This window comes from Apiospora aurea, assembly GCF_038362705.1.
Source record: "Apiospora aurea strain CBS 24483 chromosome Unknown utg000002l_segment0_segment0, whole genome shotgun sequence".
NCBI classification, from domain to species: Eukaryota; Fungi; Ascomycota; class Sordariomycetes; order Amphisphaeriales; family Apiosporaceae; genus Apiospora; species Apiospora aurea.
This window is the reverse complement of record NW_027117389.1, coordinates 3382954-3399957: the sequence shown is the minus strand read 5'-3', so window position 1 is coordinate 3399957 and position 17004 is coordinate 3382954. Positions and strand designations below refer to the sequence as shown.

General features: G+C 41.2%; 4 protein-coding genes across 4 annotated transcripts; 2 read left to right on the top strand and 2 right to left on the bottom strand.

The window, feature by feature from the left end:
* Positions 1-9475: 9475 nt before the first annotated feature.
* On the top strand, positions 9476-10194 carry PG986_003425 (uncharacterized protein; the record flags this gene model as incomplete). The annotated part of the gene is made up of 3 exons (XM_066839647.1): positions 9476-9625; positions 9702-9830; positions 9910-10194. 3 exons carry the CDS (start codon positions 9476-9478, stop codon positions 10192-10194), a joined length of 564 nt encoding a protein of 187 aa, XP_066704711.1.
* Positions 10195-10706: 512 nt separating this feature from the next.
* PG986_003424 (uncharacterized protein) lies at positions 10707-11597 on the bottom strand (the record flags this gene model as incomplete). The annotated part of the gene is made up of 3 exons (XM_066839646.1): positions 10707-11026; positions 11059-11286; positions 11381-11597. 3 exons carry the CDS (start codon positions 11595-11597, stop codon positions 10707-10709), a joined length of 765 nt encoding a protein of 254 aa, XP_066704710.1.
* Positions 11598-12365: 768 nt separating this feature from the next.
* Positions 12366-15425, top strand: PG986_003423 (Alanine--tRNA ligase; the record flags this gene model as incomplete). Its single annotated transcript, XM_066839645.1, has 3 exons — positions 12366-12444; positions 12575-15192; positions 15249-15425. 3 exons carry the CDS (start codon positions 12366-12368, stop codon positions 15423-15425), a joined length of 2874 nt encoding a protein of 957 aa, XP_066704709.1.
* Positions 15426-15972: 547 nt separating this feature from the next.
* Positions 15973-16371, bottom strand: PG986_003422 (uncharacterized protein; the record flags this gene model as incomplete). Its single annotated transcript, XM_066839644.1, has 1 exon — positions 15973-16371. One exon carries the CDS (start codon positions 16369-16371, stop codon positions 15973-15975), a length of 399 nt encoding a protein of 132 aa, XP_066704708.1.
* Positions 16372-17004: the final 633 nt, after the last annotated feature.

The following is a 17004-nucleotide window of genomic DNA, read 5'->3' as shown; positions in this document are numbered from 1 at the left end:
CTTAGTCGGCCGCGGTGGTAATAAAAACGCCGTTATAGTTATTTAGTAAATTAATTCGGTGGCGAACGGTAGTTATAATAAGTAAAAAAGTATTAAAGGGGTTACGATAAGGTAACGAGCGCGAAAGTATTAAGATACGAAAAAGAAACCGTAATATTAATAATTACAAAAAAGTTATAATCGGCGTTATAAAAAAGGACATTAAGCGTAAGTTCGGTAATTTTATAAGTTTATTTATATTCCGAAAGGTACTTTAAATATAGGCGCCTCGGCGCCCGCGCTCTTTATTTATTTCTTACCTACCTTTTACTTTTACTTTATTATTTTATAACCTACCATAGAACGTTTTATTAATTAAGCCTTTATCGAGATAAGTAGACCGCGTAAGTAAAGCCGCTTACGTAATCGGGACACCTGTTTAAAGGGGGGAATAATTATAATAGAAGTAAAAGGAACAGGGCGTTTACGTACCGGTTCCGGCTTTACTCCGCCGCCTTATATATATAAAAACCTAAGCCCCTTAAAAATATAAATGGATAAGCGTTAACTTTATTTTTCATTACCTTTTACCTATCGTTACCACTTAAATTTATGCACTTTTTATAATTCGAGTATATTATAAGCTTTTATTACTACTCTTTAACTTATTTAATTTAGTTTATTTCGTGTCGCTTAAATTATTAAAACTATTCGATTTTTTTAGGATTAATTAAGCACTATAATTATAAAAGTATTATACGTTAAAGTTTAATTATATTAAAATTAAATTAAAGTGCGTCGCTAAGTAATATGCGTTACGTAATAATAAACCACGTTATAAATTATTATTTTATTATAGAAAACCGAAAAGAATAAGGAAAAAAAAGGTTTAGCCTTATCGGAACGATTTCCTTATTTAAATAAGTGGGGAAAAGTTAGGTGGCGCTCGGGCTATTTCTCGTACGCCCTTACCCCACTTTAGTTAATAAAGCTATTAAAAGCTTATTTTAAGGTGCGCTATAGTATTAAATTAAGGGCTTAATTTTTAAAACTTATTATAAAAAAGGTTCGTAGTTTAAACTTTTTTTAAATAACGATCGGGTTTTTTTATATATTTTATTAAAATATCTTTTAACGATTAAGCTTTTATGCTTAAACTATTAAGTTTTCGCGGTTTCGATAAAAACTACGAAAAGTATCGCGAGAATATTATAATAGGGATTATATATAATAATTAATCGTTTAATTTTTTCTCGATATTTTCGTTTATAACGTTAAGGGAATTATTAGAAAAAAAAGCGTTCGTAATTTAGGTTTAATTTTAACTTAATATAATTAATAAGATAATTCGGGGGCGGTAATTTTTTATTTTAAGTCGCTTTTAATATTAAATAATAAGTTTTCGTTTTCGCGCCCGATAATAATGTTTTAATTATTTATATTTATTAGGTTTACGTTAAAATAAATAAAGGATACGCGTTTAATTAATAAGGAATTTTACGCGGCACGTTTTTTTAATTTTATAAAGGAGCGGTTAATATTATCGATATTAAAACGTATTAATTTACGGGCTTATTTTACGCGCGTATCGCGCTTTTTTAAGCCGGCGGTTATTTTAATTAATTATATTATTTAATCGAAATTAATCTAAGTTTTAGTTTTTAAGAAAATAGGATATTTATAAGGCTTTTTTAGGCTTAATAAATTAAATCTTTTTTCATAATATTATAATTATAGTAATTCGAGAGGTAAAGCTATAAATTATTAATTTATTATAAAAAACCGAAAAGAATAGGAAAAAAAAAGGTTTAGCCTTATCGGAACAATTTCCTTATTTAAATAAGTGGGGAAACGTTAAGTGGCGCTCGGGCTATCTCTCGTACGCCTTTACCTTACTCTAGTTAGTAAGGCTATTAAAGGCCTATTTTAAGGTGCGCCGTAGCATTCTTTATCGCTTTTAAAGCCGCGTATTTCGTTATATTTACGAAAAATAATATTAAATCCGGATTTAACGTTTTTAGTTTAACTTTTTATAATTTCGACGAAATAATTAATAAATTAAATATAACGTGGTTTATTATTAAGCGAGCCGTATTATTAAAAGGCTTAATATTTTTATTTACTTTTTTATTAAACTTTAATACGTAATAATTTTATTAATATTATACCGATTTTATTTTAAGAAAATCGAATCGTTTTAACGATTTAAGCGATACGTAAAGGCCGAAATTAAATTAATTAAAAACGCGCTGTCGCTATATATAACGTTTTATACGAAACGTTATATAATTAAATTAATAGTTAAACTTTATAACGCGAAATTCGATAACGTAGTTTACCACTACGCGACGTATATTATTTAGTAACGCACCTTAATTTAATTCTAATATAATTAAACTTTAACGCGTAATACCTCTATAATTATAATACTTAATTAATCCCAAAAAGATCGGATAGTATTAGTAATTTAAGCGATATAAAACGGATCGAATTAAATAAGCTAAAGAGCAGTAATAAAAGCTTATAATATACCCGAATTAACTTTACGCTATCGAATTTATAGCCGAACTTTAAAACGTAAAATCCGACCGAAACGATATAAAATAAATTTAATTAAAGAGGAAGTATTTCGTAAATATATAATTAATTTAAATATTTAAAGGATACCTCTCGATTTCGCTGGTATAAAAAATATAATTAATCTTTTTACCGCGTTACGCGGCAGTGACCGCGTCGATAAACACTAGGTTAAACGCTTTATCGACCGTAACCCGGACTTAAAAATTAAAATGAATTATCGATACGATTATTAAAGGGCTCTTTACGAGGATTCTAAAATTATTTCTGCTTAATTTACGCTAATCGCGAATATAAAGGCGAAATACGGGATCGTTAATAAAAATATCTAAAATTTCGATAAGACCGGCTTTATAATAAGCATAATCGGGTTAACACTCGTTATACTATACACCGAGCGACGTAAAAAAGCGAAGTCGGTTTAGTTTAATAATCGAGAATAAATAACGGCGATTAAATATATTAATTTATAGGGCTAATATATTCCGCCGTTTTTAATTATTTAAGGCTAATATTACCTCGTAAACTAGTCTCGCGAAACTGATTTATTAAGTAACTAGGTAATTAAATTAACTTTTAATAGCTGGACTAATAACGAGATAGGCCTAAATTAAATTAAGTATTTCGATAAGTATACTAAATCGTAAACGAAGGGTCGCTACCGCCTCTTAATTCTCGATAGCTACGAGAGCTATATTTCGACCGAATTCGAGGTATACTACTAGAATAACGATATTATTACTATTAATATACCTCCCTATTTATTATATTTACTTTAACCTTTTAATATAATACTTTATTTACTTTTAAAGCGTACTTATTTAAAAGAAATCGAGTTATTTATTAAGGTTTTTATAAATTATATTACTAAGCTCGAATTCTTTATCGCCTTTAAAGCCGCGTATTTTATTTTTTTACGGAAATTAATATTAAATCTAGATTTAACGTATCTAATTTAATACCTTATAACTTTAACGAGGTAATTAATAAGCTAAATATATGTCTCCGAACGCTTATATTTAATCTATCCCGTTTAAAAACGGCTAATACCTACGACCCTTAAACGCCGTTCAACCCTTAATAAATAATTAAGCACTTTATTTATATTAAAAAGAGGGTATTTACCTATTAAAGAAGCTCTCCGATGCCGATTTTAAATATAATAGATTAAATAGCGAAGGGTATAATTAAAATAGCTTATAAAATAACCCTTATATATAATAAAATATATATATTAAAAGAGGTTAATTTAATATTTTCTAAGCGCCGGAGAGCTAAAAAGTCGCGAGTTTAATTTAAAAAAAGCCCTTATTATTAAAAATTCTTAATAAATATAAAACGAAAAGGTAAAAAAGAAACGTTCAGCGCCCGATAAAAGTAAAAATAGGGGTTCGTCGAAGCGGAGAGCGACCGGTAAAAGGCGTTATAATATTTATAGCGAAATAGGTTATAATACGCGAATATATAAAAAGGATATAAAATTAAGCGAGGAATCGAATAACGAGTAGTTTTAATTAATTTTAAACGTTATAATTAAATTAATTTATATAAAAGGGTTAAGAAATAGAAAAGATGCGTCGCTAAGTAATATGCGTCGCGTAGTAATAAACCACGTTATTTATAATATAAATTAAATATAATTAAAAAGGAGTTATTTCGTAATTATATAATTGATTTAAATATCCGAGGATTATTTTTTAATATTAATATTATAGGAAATATAGTTAATTTCTTTTAAAATCGTATAGCGGCGACTACGTCGGTAAGTATTAAGTTAAGCGCTTTATTAATCGTAACCCGGATTTTAAAACCTAAATAAACCGTCGATACGATTATTAAAGGGCTTTTTATAAAAATATAAGTATTATTTCCGGCTAGTTTAAGCTAGTCGTGAATATTAAGGTTAAATACGGTATTTTCGATGAAAATATATAGAATTTTAACGAAACCGGTTTTATAATAAGTATAATCGAGTTAATTTTCGTCGTAATACGCGTCGACCGGCGTAGGAAAATAAAATCGGTTTAACCTAATAATTAAGAATAGTTAACGGTTATTAAATATATTAATTTATAAGGTTAATATATCCCGCCGTTTTTAATCGTTTAAGGCTAATATTACTTCGTAAACTAGGCTATTAAATACGATTTACCGAGCGATTAAATAATTAAGCTGATTTTTAACGGCTAAACTAATAACGAGATAAGCTTAAATTAAATTCGGTATTTTAATAAATATATTAAATTACGGGTAAAGGGCTTTTATTACCTTTTAATTTTAAACGGTTATAAAAGTTATATTTTAGCCGAATTCGAGGAATATTATAAGAATAATAATATTATTACGCTTAATATATTTTTTTATTTTTCTTATTTACTTTAATTTTTAGATATAATATTTTATTCACCGTTAAAGCGAATATATTCGAAGGAAATTAAGTTATTTATTAAAGTATCGATAAATTATATTACGAAACTAGAGTTCTTTATCGCTTTTAAGGTAACGTATTTTATTATTTTTACGGAAAATAATATTAAATTTAAATTTAGAGTAATTAGTTTAATACCTTACTATTTAAACGAGGTAATTAATAAGTTAAATATACGTTTTCGAACGCTTATATTTAACTCGTTACGCTTAAGGACGGCCGGTATTTATAACCTTTAAACGCCGTTTAACCCTTAATAGTGTGACAGGAGCAGAGGGAACGGGGCGCTTACGTACCGGTTCCGGCTCGGTTCCGCCGCCCTATATATATAAAGACTTAGGCTCCCCAGAAATATAAAAGGATAAGCGTTAGCTTTGTCCTTTCACCACCCCTTACCTATCGTTACCACCTAGATTCGTGCACCTTTCACAAATAGACGACTCGATACTTTATTTTTATTAAAAATGGGGTTTTTACCTATTAAAAAGTTCTTTAACGTTAATTTTAAATACTATAAATTAAAGAGCGAAAGGTATAAACGCGATAGCGTATTTAATAATTTTTATACGCGTAAAGATTTATACTTTATAAGCGGTTAATTTAGCCTTTTTAAACGCCGAAGTGTTAAAAAATTATAAGTTTAATTTAAAAGAGCCTTTATTATTTAAAAGTTTTGAAAGCTATAAAACGAAAAATAAAAAAAGAAGCGTCCAGCGATTAATAAAAGCGAAACTAAAAGTTTATCGAAATAAAAAGCGATTAATAAAAAGCGCTAACGTGGTTTACCACTACGCGACGTATATCACTTAGCGACGCACCTTTTCTATTTCTCGACCTTTTTATATAAATTAATTTAACCACAACGCTTAAAATTAATTAAAACTATTCGTTATCCGATTCCTCGCTTAATTTTATATTTTTTTATATATTCGCGCATTATAACCTGTTTCGTTGTAAATATTATAGCGCTTTTTACCGGTTGCCTTTCGTTTCGACGAACCTCTATTTTTATTTTTATCGGGCGTTAAACGCTTTTTTTTACTTTTTCGTCTTATAATTACTAAAATTCTTTAATAGTAAAAACTCTTTTAAGCTAAACTCGCGACTTTTTAGCTCTCCGGCGCTTAAAAAGTATTAAATTAGTCTCCTTTAGTATATATATCCTATTATATATAAGGGTTATTTTATAGGCTATTTTAGTTATATTTTTCGTTATTTAGTTTACCGTATTTAAAATCGGCGTCGGAGAGCTTCTTTAATAGGTAGACACTTTCTTTTTAATATAAATAAAGTGCTTAGTTATTTATTAAGGATTAAACGGCGTTTAAAGGTCGTAGGTATTAGCCGTCCCTAAACGGGATAGGTTAAATGTAGGCGTTCGGAAACGTATATTTAGTTTATTAATTACTTTGTTAGGGTTATAAGGTATTAAATTAAATGCGTTAAATCTAGATTTAATGTTAGCTTCCGTAAAAACAGTAAAATACGCGGCTTTAAAAGCGATAAAGAACTCGAGCTTAATAATATGGTTTATAAAAACTTTAATAAATAGCTCGATTTTTTTTCGAATAAGTACGCTTTAAAAGCGAATAAAGTGTTATATTAAAAGGTTAGAGTAAATGCGATAAATAGGGAGGTATATTAATAGTAATAATATCGTTATTTTAGTAGTATACTTTAAATTCGGCCGAAATATAATTTTTGTGGCCGTTGAGAATTAAGAGGCGGTAGCCACTTTTCGTTTACGATTTAGTATATTTATCGAAGTATTTAATTTAATTTAAGCCTGTTTCGTTATTAATTTAGTTATTAAAAGTCGGTTTAATTACTTAGTTGCCCGGTAAATTAGTTTCGCGGAATTAGTTCGCGAGGTAATATTAGTTTTAAATAATTAAAAACGGCGGAATATATTAGCCTTGCGAATTAATATATTTAATCGCCGTTATTTATTCCCGATTATTAAACTAAACCGACTTCGTTTTTTTACGCCGCTCGGCGCGTATTACGACGAGTATTAATTTAATTATGCCTATTATAAAGCCGGTTTCGTCGAAATTTTAAATATTTTCGTTAACGATTTCGTATTTCGCCTTTATATTCGCGATTAACGTAAACTAAGTAAAAATAACTTTAAAATCTTTATAAAGAGCTTTTTAATAATTGTACCGACGATTTATTTTAATTTTTAAGTCTTAATTACGGTCGATAAAGCGTTTAACTTAGTGTTTACCGACGCGGTCGCCGCCGCGCAACGCGGTAAAAAGATTAGCTATACTTTTTATATTAACGAAATCGAAAGGTATCCCTCGAATATATAGATTAATTATATATTTACGAAGTACCTTTTTTTTAATTAGATTTATTTTACGTCGTTTCGGTCGGATTTCGCGTTTTAAAATTCGGCCGTGGATTCGATAACGTAAAATTAATTCGGGTATATTATAAGTTTTTACTGCTACTTTTTAATTTATTTAATTCGGTCCGTTTCGTATCGCTTAAATTATTAAAACTATTCGATCTTTTTAAGATTAATTAAGCATTATAGTTATAGAGGTATTACGCGTTAAAGTTTAATTATATTAGAATTAAATTAAGGTGCGTCGCTAAGTGATATGCGTCGCGTAGTGGTAAACTACGTTATATTAAAAGAGGCTAATTTAACACTTTTTAAGCGCCGAAAAATTAAAAAGCCGCGAATTTAACTTAAAAAAGCTTTTACTATTAAAAAATTTTAATAGCTACAAAACGAAAAAAAAAAAAAAGAAAGCGTTTAACGCTTAATAAAAACGAAAATAAAGGTTCGTTAAAAAACGCGCGATAAACGGTAAACATTATAAAATTTACGGCGAAATAAACTATAATACGCGAATATATAAAAGAAATATAAAATTAAACGAGAAATCGAATAACGAGTAATTTTAATTAATTTTTAAACGTTATAATTAAATTAATTTATATAAAAAAATTAAGAGGTAAAAAAAATAACTAGTAAAGTAATATAATTAACTTAATAATAAACCACGTTAAAAAATCTAAATATACTTAAAAACTACTATAAAACATTTATAATTTCTTCGAATTTTTTCATTTGCAATTATAGCCGGTAATAAGTGCTAGAATATAGAGCATTTTAGTGGTGTAAGTCGGGTGTGCACTGTTTTATTAAAGGCGCTTCTGCGCGCTGTCCCTTTACTTGCACAAAACCCATGCCAGTGTCACGCCATTGTCGATGCCCCAGGGGCGCTTTTCTTTCACCACTACGACGTAATTAAGTGATATTAGAATTCGCGGCTCTGGAGGCCTCAGTCATCATCCGGTTCCGTTCGTTCGTTTTCTGTCTGCTGCTGATAAGATCCGACCGGCCAGCCCCGAAAGCCTGGGGGTCCTTACAGTTGGTAACTTACTGGGCAGTGTATATTCCACGGACCTGGATGACGAAAATCGACCATACCGGGAAGAACACTACGTAACACATGCCCAAAACGATGTTGGTGATCCTAACGATAATTGCCAGACATGCATCTAGGCCAGCCGCTTCGCTATTAACAGCAGCAGATAAGCTGATCCGATGCTTGCTAGTATTCGTATTTGAACCCGAAGCTAATGCTGCCCTGACGCTTGACCTTATTTTGGACTGCACCCTTTGGGAGCCTCCAAATCATCCAACCGCCGATAGGCTCCTCGGGAGTGAGATCCCCACCTCATCGGCGCAGCGGGGCGAGACGAGAAAACAACGGCGATCGGCAGCGACGGCAAATCTGCCTCAATCTTGGCGTTTCAATGTTTCAGCACCTATCTGTTCCTATAGAGGAAACAGAGCAATTGCATCGACCAGATACGCAGACTACGATGAAAGACAATATTTGGCTTTTTGCTGCAATTCATCCGAAGTGGGAGTGGAAAAAGGGCAGGCGGGTCTTGACCAAGAGAAGGTTCCTGTTGATGCGATGCGATAGCCTCTCCACAAAAAACCGGCCGGTGCATGCTTACTTGGGGCAGGCTTCCTGGGCTTCCAAAGCGGGCGGCGTGGTCGCCCGGTTTCAGGGTCTCGCTCCTGTCACACATCTGCCGCAGACTCACCCTGATTCAGTGCAACGTTGCGCACGCATCGCACGTGAATTGAGATTGGGAAGTTTCTGGGGAAGGAACACTTAACTAAGTTGACTTTGGATCCTCTTGGCACCTGCTTTCTCTCGTTCTCATTTACATCCATACTTACTTTACTTTACCTTGTAGTCTGCTGGGCCGGTGTTGACATTGCTCACTCATTTGTTTCTTCTCTACTTACCTCCTTTATATATATACAGGAGCAAGGATCTCCTTTTCAATTCACTACAGAAGGCCGGCTCTTGTTCTATTCTCTCTCTCTATCTTGAACCTCTGTTCACTCATACACGGCTTTAATCAACGAAGAAAAGGAAGAGGGAAAATACCCAGAAACTTACGGGAGACGGACGGAATCCGCGAACACCATCAGTCTCACATCGCAACATGGGTGTTATTAGCATGCCCCGGACGCGAGTCGGCACCGTCATGACCGATGCCTTCAAGCTCGCAGCTCGTGCAAACAACAACGACGACTTGCCGCCTGGATGGGTCCGCGAGCCCGATGGCCGAGTGATCCCATTTTGGCATACCAAGGTAAGCAGCCCTAGCAAGCCTCGAAACCCGTTGTTTGAACCAGAGTCTTGGCTAACACACACTGCGAACAAACCAGACCGGCATCATTATCAGGTGGTCCGTATTTGCTGGCTTGCTCCTCATCACTCTGACCTGGATCTTCGTCGGACGATGGCATGCACGCCGGCGAGTGAGCAAGGGCTTGGCGCCCATGGCATACCATCGAGTAAGTCTTTCTTCTCGGGAGTCCTTCTTGCAACTCTCCCGCAAATTTCCCGTAGTACAGACTTACTGACATTCCGTAGTGGCTCATCCCCAGATCTGATCTGGCAAAGACGGATCCGCGTTACGCATACCCCGACAACGTGCAATACATGCAACACCCGCCTCCCCCTCCTGGTGCCTATGGCATGCAACCCATGCCGCCACAGTATCAGCAAGGCCCAATGCCCCCAGCATACGGCAAGAACGACAACGTCCAGGGGGTGACACACCGCCCAGATGAAGAATACGCGCCGCCGCCCGGACCGCCGCCACCAGTCGCTACCAGACCCGGGCAGGACCCCTTCGCTGATCCTCCTCGGCGTTAAGGCACAGATCGCCTAGGGAGCTTTCTAAACGAATTCTTTTGTTCTTTATTCTGTTCGCTTATTAGTTTCCCGAAACAATGAATGGCGCAACCTTGGTATTCTTGATGGTCTCTGGAACTTGCTGCCAGGTTGACAAGAATTTGCACCCTTTCCAGAGCTTGGTTGTAGTCATGATGCGCTGGAAAGCGAGTAGTTGTGTGTTAGATGGGTTTATAACGGCCGAGGATTACGACGGGGGCTGGCGTTCAAGGAGCAATGATGATTGAATCGGACAGATTGGGCCGTCTTGAATGTGCGACATACTTGGACGGGATACCAGCCCACGACGGCCATGAACTATCAGGAATAGGCAAATCCATTGTATTGACTAAAAGCTGCCAAACAAAATACCCTACAAATGTCAGCCCAGCTACAGTATACTCTTTTACCCTTGATAACGCCATGTTGTACCCAACCGCCAATAAAATAGATGCTTCGTGGGTATCGTCATTAAATTATTCGCTAAAATTCCATTAGTCCATATCCATGGCATCCGGATCGTACTCGACCGATGCACTGGTTGGCGCGCCGCCAAGTATGCCGTTCGCGGGAGAGGGAGGGTCATTGGCCAGATTGTTCAACCCATTGGGTATCCTAGGCGGCAGTTCTGAAGGCGCAGTTGGGTCCGAAGGCGTAGGAGACGAAGCGTCGGCATCCATGGTACCCTTTTGCTTCTGCCGGATCCGCGCTCTGGACTCGATAATGGCTTTGCGCACGCTGTCGTACTCCTCCGGAACGGTCAAGGAGGAAGGCTCGCTATAAAGTACCATCTGCATGCCAGCCAGCTCGCCGTCTTTGTTCGCGAGGATGGAAGGGGGATGCGACTCTGCTGCCGCAGGTGCTTTTGGATGTCTGGCAGGAAGACGAGCTTCCCGTCGTCCGACTCGCCGCTGTCGGACAACTCGGCGTCTAAGTCGTAGATGTAGACCTTGTGCTTGGAGTTGTCGAGTTCCATCTCGTCGCTCTCGGGCATCTGCTTCAGTGAACTGGTGGTCTCGGTGGGCCGGAGATGGGGGCTCTCCACGGGTACGTAGAGCTTCTGGCCATTTTGTTCTACGCGACGGGCTACGACGTCAGCCGCAAGACACTTTGATAAAAGCAGATGGATGGGTGGATAGACGCAAAGAGTAGGTAGAACAATACATACCTAAGTTGAGCAGACTCAGCCGTTTCGAGAGTCTCTCGTTGTCTTGCGACTCGGCTTTCCTTTTGCGCATGTTGCGCGGCATGATTGGCGACGTCGCCGAGGGGGGATAATTGCTGGGGGACAACTCGTAGCCTGACAGCGAACCAGCACCAGCAAAAGCACCAACGGCGGCGGGGGTGGTGCTGAAGCTCGGTCCACCGAACTGAGCCTCCATCATTTTCGATTGCTTCTTTCTCGTCCGTCCCGGCAGTAAGCGGCAAGGCGACTTGACTCTCTTCAATCTCTCAAATCGATTCGCACTCCCAGTCTCACCCAATCAGACCCAGTTCAAACTCAATGCTAGAAAGCAAGCAAGCGAACAAGCGATTATCGGAGGGACGGCTGAGTCACGAGGCAGCTGATTGAATGTTGCCAGTCTCCTAACCCAGCATCGACGCTGATACTAGTCTTTTTTGTAAGGTGCTGTTTGATGATAGCGAGTGGTAGGAAGGGTTGATTTTGGCAAAAGGGATCCCGAATGAAAGTCCAGCAATGCATCGGCAGTGGCAGTCGAGGGCCGTCGTTGTTTATAGGCGTGACTAAATCTTGTAGAACTTTCTACTGCTCGGCTCCAGCTCCTTCTACACCCACCGCACTGATTACCCTTGGCTGGGGTATCGACGTGGGAATTGGCCAGCAGCAGCAGCAGCAGCATTCCTCGCACTCAGACTCGATAGCAGCCGCAGCCGCAGCAGCTCCAACAATTGCAGCAGCTGCACCACCACCACCCGCACCCGTGCGATCGGCTTTACCCCGCCACCAGCACCAGAGTCATAGCCTGACTCCTCTGCGCCGAACATCGTACCCCACTACAACTTTTCCTCCCGCCTTCACACAGAGGGAGGCGAATTCTTTGTTTGCGACAACTCGACTGAGATACAAGTCTGCTCGCAGGATCCTCGTATCGCGACTATACAGCAGCACTGCTAGCAAGCCCTCAGTCAACATGGAGAAGAAGCAGTGGACCGGCGTTGGGGTCCGCAAGACCTTCTTTGAATTCTTCGAGCAGAGGGGTCATACTATAGGTACGAGCCACCACCATTATTCACAATGCTGTCGCCACGAGCCACCACCACCACCCCCGACGATGCATACCCAACTTGATGATTTCGAATCGAGTCTGTTTCTGATCACTAACAACCGTCTGATGCTCAGTCCCTTCCTCATCTGTCGTCCCTCACGATGACCCGACTCTGCTGTTCACGAACGCGGGCATGAACCAGTTCAAGCCCATCTTCTTGGGCACCATTGCCAGCACCAATGATATGTCCAAGCTCAAGCGCGCCGTCGACTCGCAAAAGTGCATTCGCGCCGGTGGAAAGCACAACGATCTCGACGATGTCGGCAAGGACAGCTACCACCACACCTTCTTCGAGATGTTGGGCAATTGGTCGTTCGGCGACTATTTCAAGAAGGAGGCCATCGGCTGGTCCTGGGAGCTCCTCACCAAGGTCTACGGCTTAGATCCCAACCGACTATACGTTACATACTTCGAGGGCAACTCGGAAATGGGCCTCGAGCCCGATCTAGAGGCCAAGGAGTTGTGGAAGTCGGTCGGTGTTCCCGAGGACCACATTCTTCCTGGCAACATGAAGGACAACTTCTGGGAGATGGGTGACCAAGGCCCTTGCGGACCTTGTAGCGAGGTCCACTATGACAAGGTCGGCGGCCGGAACGCGGCGCACCTTGTCAACATGGACGACCCTCTGGTTGTGGAAGTCTGGAACAACGTCTTTATGCAGTATGACCGTCAAGCGGACAAGTCGCTCAGATCCCTCCCTGCTAAGCACATCGATACCGGCATGGGTTTCGAGCGTTTAGTGTCTGCTCTGCAAGACAAGACATCCAACTACGCCACCGATATCTTTACTCCACTTTTCGCCAAGATTCAGGAGGTCACTGGTGCACGAGAGTATACTGACAAGTACGGCAAGGACGACGTGGACGGAATCGATACTGCGTACCGTGTCGTTGCCGATCACATTCGTCTGCTGACGTTCTCCATCTCAGATGGTGCTGTACCAAACAACGACGGCCGCGGATATGTTGTGCGACGAGTTTTGCGAAGAGGTTCAAGATACGCTCGCAAATATTTCAATGTTGAGATTGGCTCGTTCTTCTCCAAGATTTTGCCCGCTCTGGTTGAGCAGATGGGTGAGCAGTTCCCTGAGATCGTCAAGAAGCAGAACGATGTCAAGGAAATCCTGGACGAGGAAGAGGAGGCTTTCGCGAGGACGCTCGATCGAGGAGAGAAGCAGTTTGAGAAGTATGCCGCTCAGGCTCTGAACAGCGGCTCCAAGAAGCTCACTGGCGCGGATGTGTGGAGATTGTACGACACTTTCGGTTTCCCCGAGGATTTGACCAAGCTGATGGCCGAGGAACGAGAGCTTTCCATTGATGAGGAGGAGGTTGCTGTTGCAAGGGAGAAGGCCCGTGAAGCGAGCAAGTCTGTCAAGAACTCTGTGCAAACCTTTGCCAAGTTGAACGTCCACCAGATCGCCGAGCTCAAGGACCAGCTCAAGATCCCCGTCCCTGATGACGAGGCCAAATTCCTCAAGGGCGACATCAAGGCCAAGGTTCAACTTATTTACACCGGGGCCGAGTTCAAGAAGTCCAGTAAAGACCTGCCACCGAACACTCCATTTGGATTACTGCTCGACAAGACCAACTTTTACGCAGAGCAAGGTGGACAGGTTGCCGATACCGGCCGATTAGTGATTGACGACGTTGCCGAGTTCAAGGTTCTCGATACCCAGCAATTCGGTGGCTACATTGTCCACAATGGATATTTGGAGTACGGTGAGCTCAACGCCGGAGATGAGGTTATCGCCGAATACGATGAACTGCGACGACAGCCAATCCGAAACAACCATACTGGAACACATATTCTTAACCACTCCCTGAGAGAGGTGTTGGGTGATGACATCAACCAGAAGGGGTCCCTGGTCGACCAGGACAAGATGCGATTTGATTTTTCGCACAAGACTGGTGTCACCATCCCGGAGCTCAAGAAGATCGAAGACTTGTCGAACTCCTACATCCAGCAAAACTGCAAAATCTACTCCAAAGACGTTGAACTCGACCTTGCCAAGCAAATCAACGGCGTGCGTGCCGTGTTTGGCGAGACGTATCCCAACCCTGTGCGAGTAGTGTCGGTCGGTATCGATGTGGACATGCTGCTCGAGACACCGGAGAACCCCGACTGGCGCAAGGTGAGCGTCGAGTTCTGTGGTGGAACCCATGTGGACCAGACTGGAATCATCAAGGACCTGGTGATTGTCGAAGAGAGCGGTATTGCCAAGGGCATCCGCCGTATTGTGGCCTACACTGGCGATGCTGCGCATGCTGTCCAGCGCGAAGCTGTTGAGTTCGGCAAGCGGATCGATCTTATCGAGGCTATGCCTTTTGGTCCCGAGAAGGAATCGGAGGTCAAGCAAACCACTGTCGACCTCAACAACCTCGTTGTCTCTGCAGTCACCAAGGAAGACTTGAGGACAAGATTCAACAAGGTGGTTAAGGCAGTCGTCGACGAGCAGAAGAAGCGCCAGAAGGCCGAGAGTAAGACGGCGCTGGATGCGGTCACTGCCCATTTCGCCAAGGATGAGAACAAAGACGCCAACTACTTCGTTGGTCAATTGCCGATCTCTGCCAACACGAAGGCCATCTCTGAAGTCATGAATCACTTCAAGTCAAAGGACAAGACCAAGACGGTGTACCTTCTCGGTGGCAGTGCTGCTGAGGGGGCTGTTGTGCACGGTGTATATGTTGGCACTGTAAGTTGCTCTGTCGCCCACGTCCATTAGAACTTTTTTGACTAACAACATGACAGGATCTTTCTTCGAAAGGTGTCACCGCGGAGCATTGGTCTGCTGCGGTTTCCGAGGTTGTCGGCGGCAAGTCCGGCGGCAAGGAGCCTACTCGCCAAGGGCAGGGCACCAAGGCCGAGAAGATCGACGAGGCCGTCGAGACTGCTCGCAAGTGGCTCGAAGAGAAGTTGAAAATTTAGAGAGAAGCAGTAAATTATCATGAAAGAGAAGTTATACGGCGCATTCACGGTTGGGCCTGCGCATTCAGGAGACGAACCACTGTAATATACGTACCTCGAAGACACATGTCATACCTCCTGGCATGAGAAGATTATAACTTTCCTAATCCAACAGGATCTTTGACGTAATTACATGACACGTTATCTGACATATTGTAGTGGCAACATCAATGTCGGGACTTTTAGAGAAAGAAAGATCGCTTTATTCGCTCGACTGCTGCACTGTTGCCGCCCCTTGGCATCTCAAACTAATGCGTCTGTCTACTCATTCTCCTCGAAGCTAGGAGCGATCCAGATAGCAGCAAGAGACAGACAGCAAGCGAGCTCGCAGAGTAGGGCAATTCAGAGAGCCAACCCCTCCCCCCTTTTCTTCTTCATTATATAGCCACCTGCCTGGCCTTCTCGGGTCCTCCGCACAGATGCCGCTTTCTTCCACTGCTCGTTCCTTTCCTGCTCTTTTCTCGTCTTTGCCTTCTTCTTCTTTTCTTCGTCATCTTCTGCGCGCTGGTCAAACGTCCCACCAACCCTCACGCCGCCCGGCCGACGCCAGCCTGGCCTGCATCTCGCGCTGCCACGCGTCGCCGCCGACGGTGAAGAGGCTCAGCGTGGTGCCGCCGCCGCCGCCGACCCGAGCAGCAGCAGCAGCAGCAGCAGCGAACGAGTCACCTTCCTGCTCCGGCTGCTGCCTCTGCCACTGCCTCTGCTGGTGGGCTTCGTCCCGCGCCCGCGCCCGCGCCTGCTGGTGCTGGATGAAGGCGTGCTGGTAGCACAGCGGGTTCCGGGCGGGGACCAGCACGGTGCGGCGGCCGCGGCACGAGGGCGAGGCTGGGCCGTGGGCGCAGGGGTCTTCGCGGTAGCGGAGCTGGCAGGCGCAGGAGGCGAAGGTTAGGTAGGTTTGCTTGCACATTGTTTGGGTCGTTGTTTCCCACTTTCCCCCTTTTTCCTGTTTCTGGCTTTTGGGGTGGGTGAATGGTTGATGACTTGGTTGGTGAGGGTCGAGTGAAGAGTGGAGGAGGTGGTAGTAGATCTTGGGTCTTTTCGTGTCGGCGATCCTTGTTTTGAGTAGGTATGCTGCTTGGAAGGGCAGGGAAGAGGATGTAGAGGAGGAATCCGACTCTTTTTTCCTGTCGTCCGATGCTCATTAGCAATTGATCAAGACTAGGCATTATACAGACCAAATGAAACCAATAGTTAGTCAGTCAGTACGTACCTTTGGTTTCGGACGAGGGCGTGAAAACGCGTAACGACGAATGAAGATTTGTCGGTAGGAAAGGTTCTTGAAGGGCAGATGAGCCGAAAGACGTCTGTTTTGTAGGCGACCGAGAAGGCAATTACAATATCGGCGCTATACTGCGTGCAAAAGCGAAATCGGAGAAGAAGAAAAGGGACTTATTTAGTGAGTGAGGTTTCATCCGAACAACCAGGTCACCGGCAACTGGAAAGAAAAAAAGCACCAGGTCGAGTCCAGACGGACGGTTGCTGAACGTGAAGTAAAAAAGCTCGAGGCCAGTAACAATCGGAAGCGCTTGAAGAATTCACA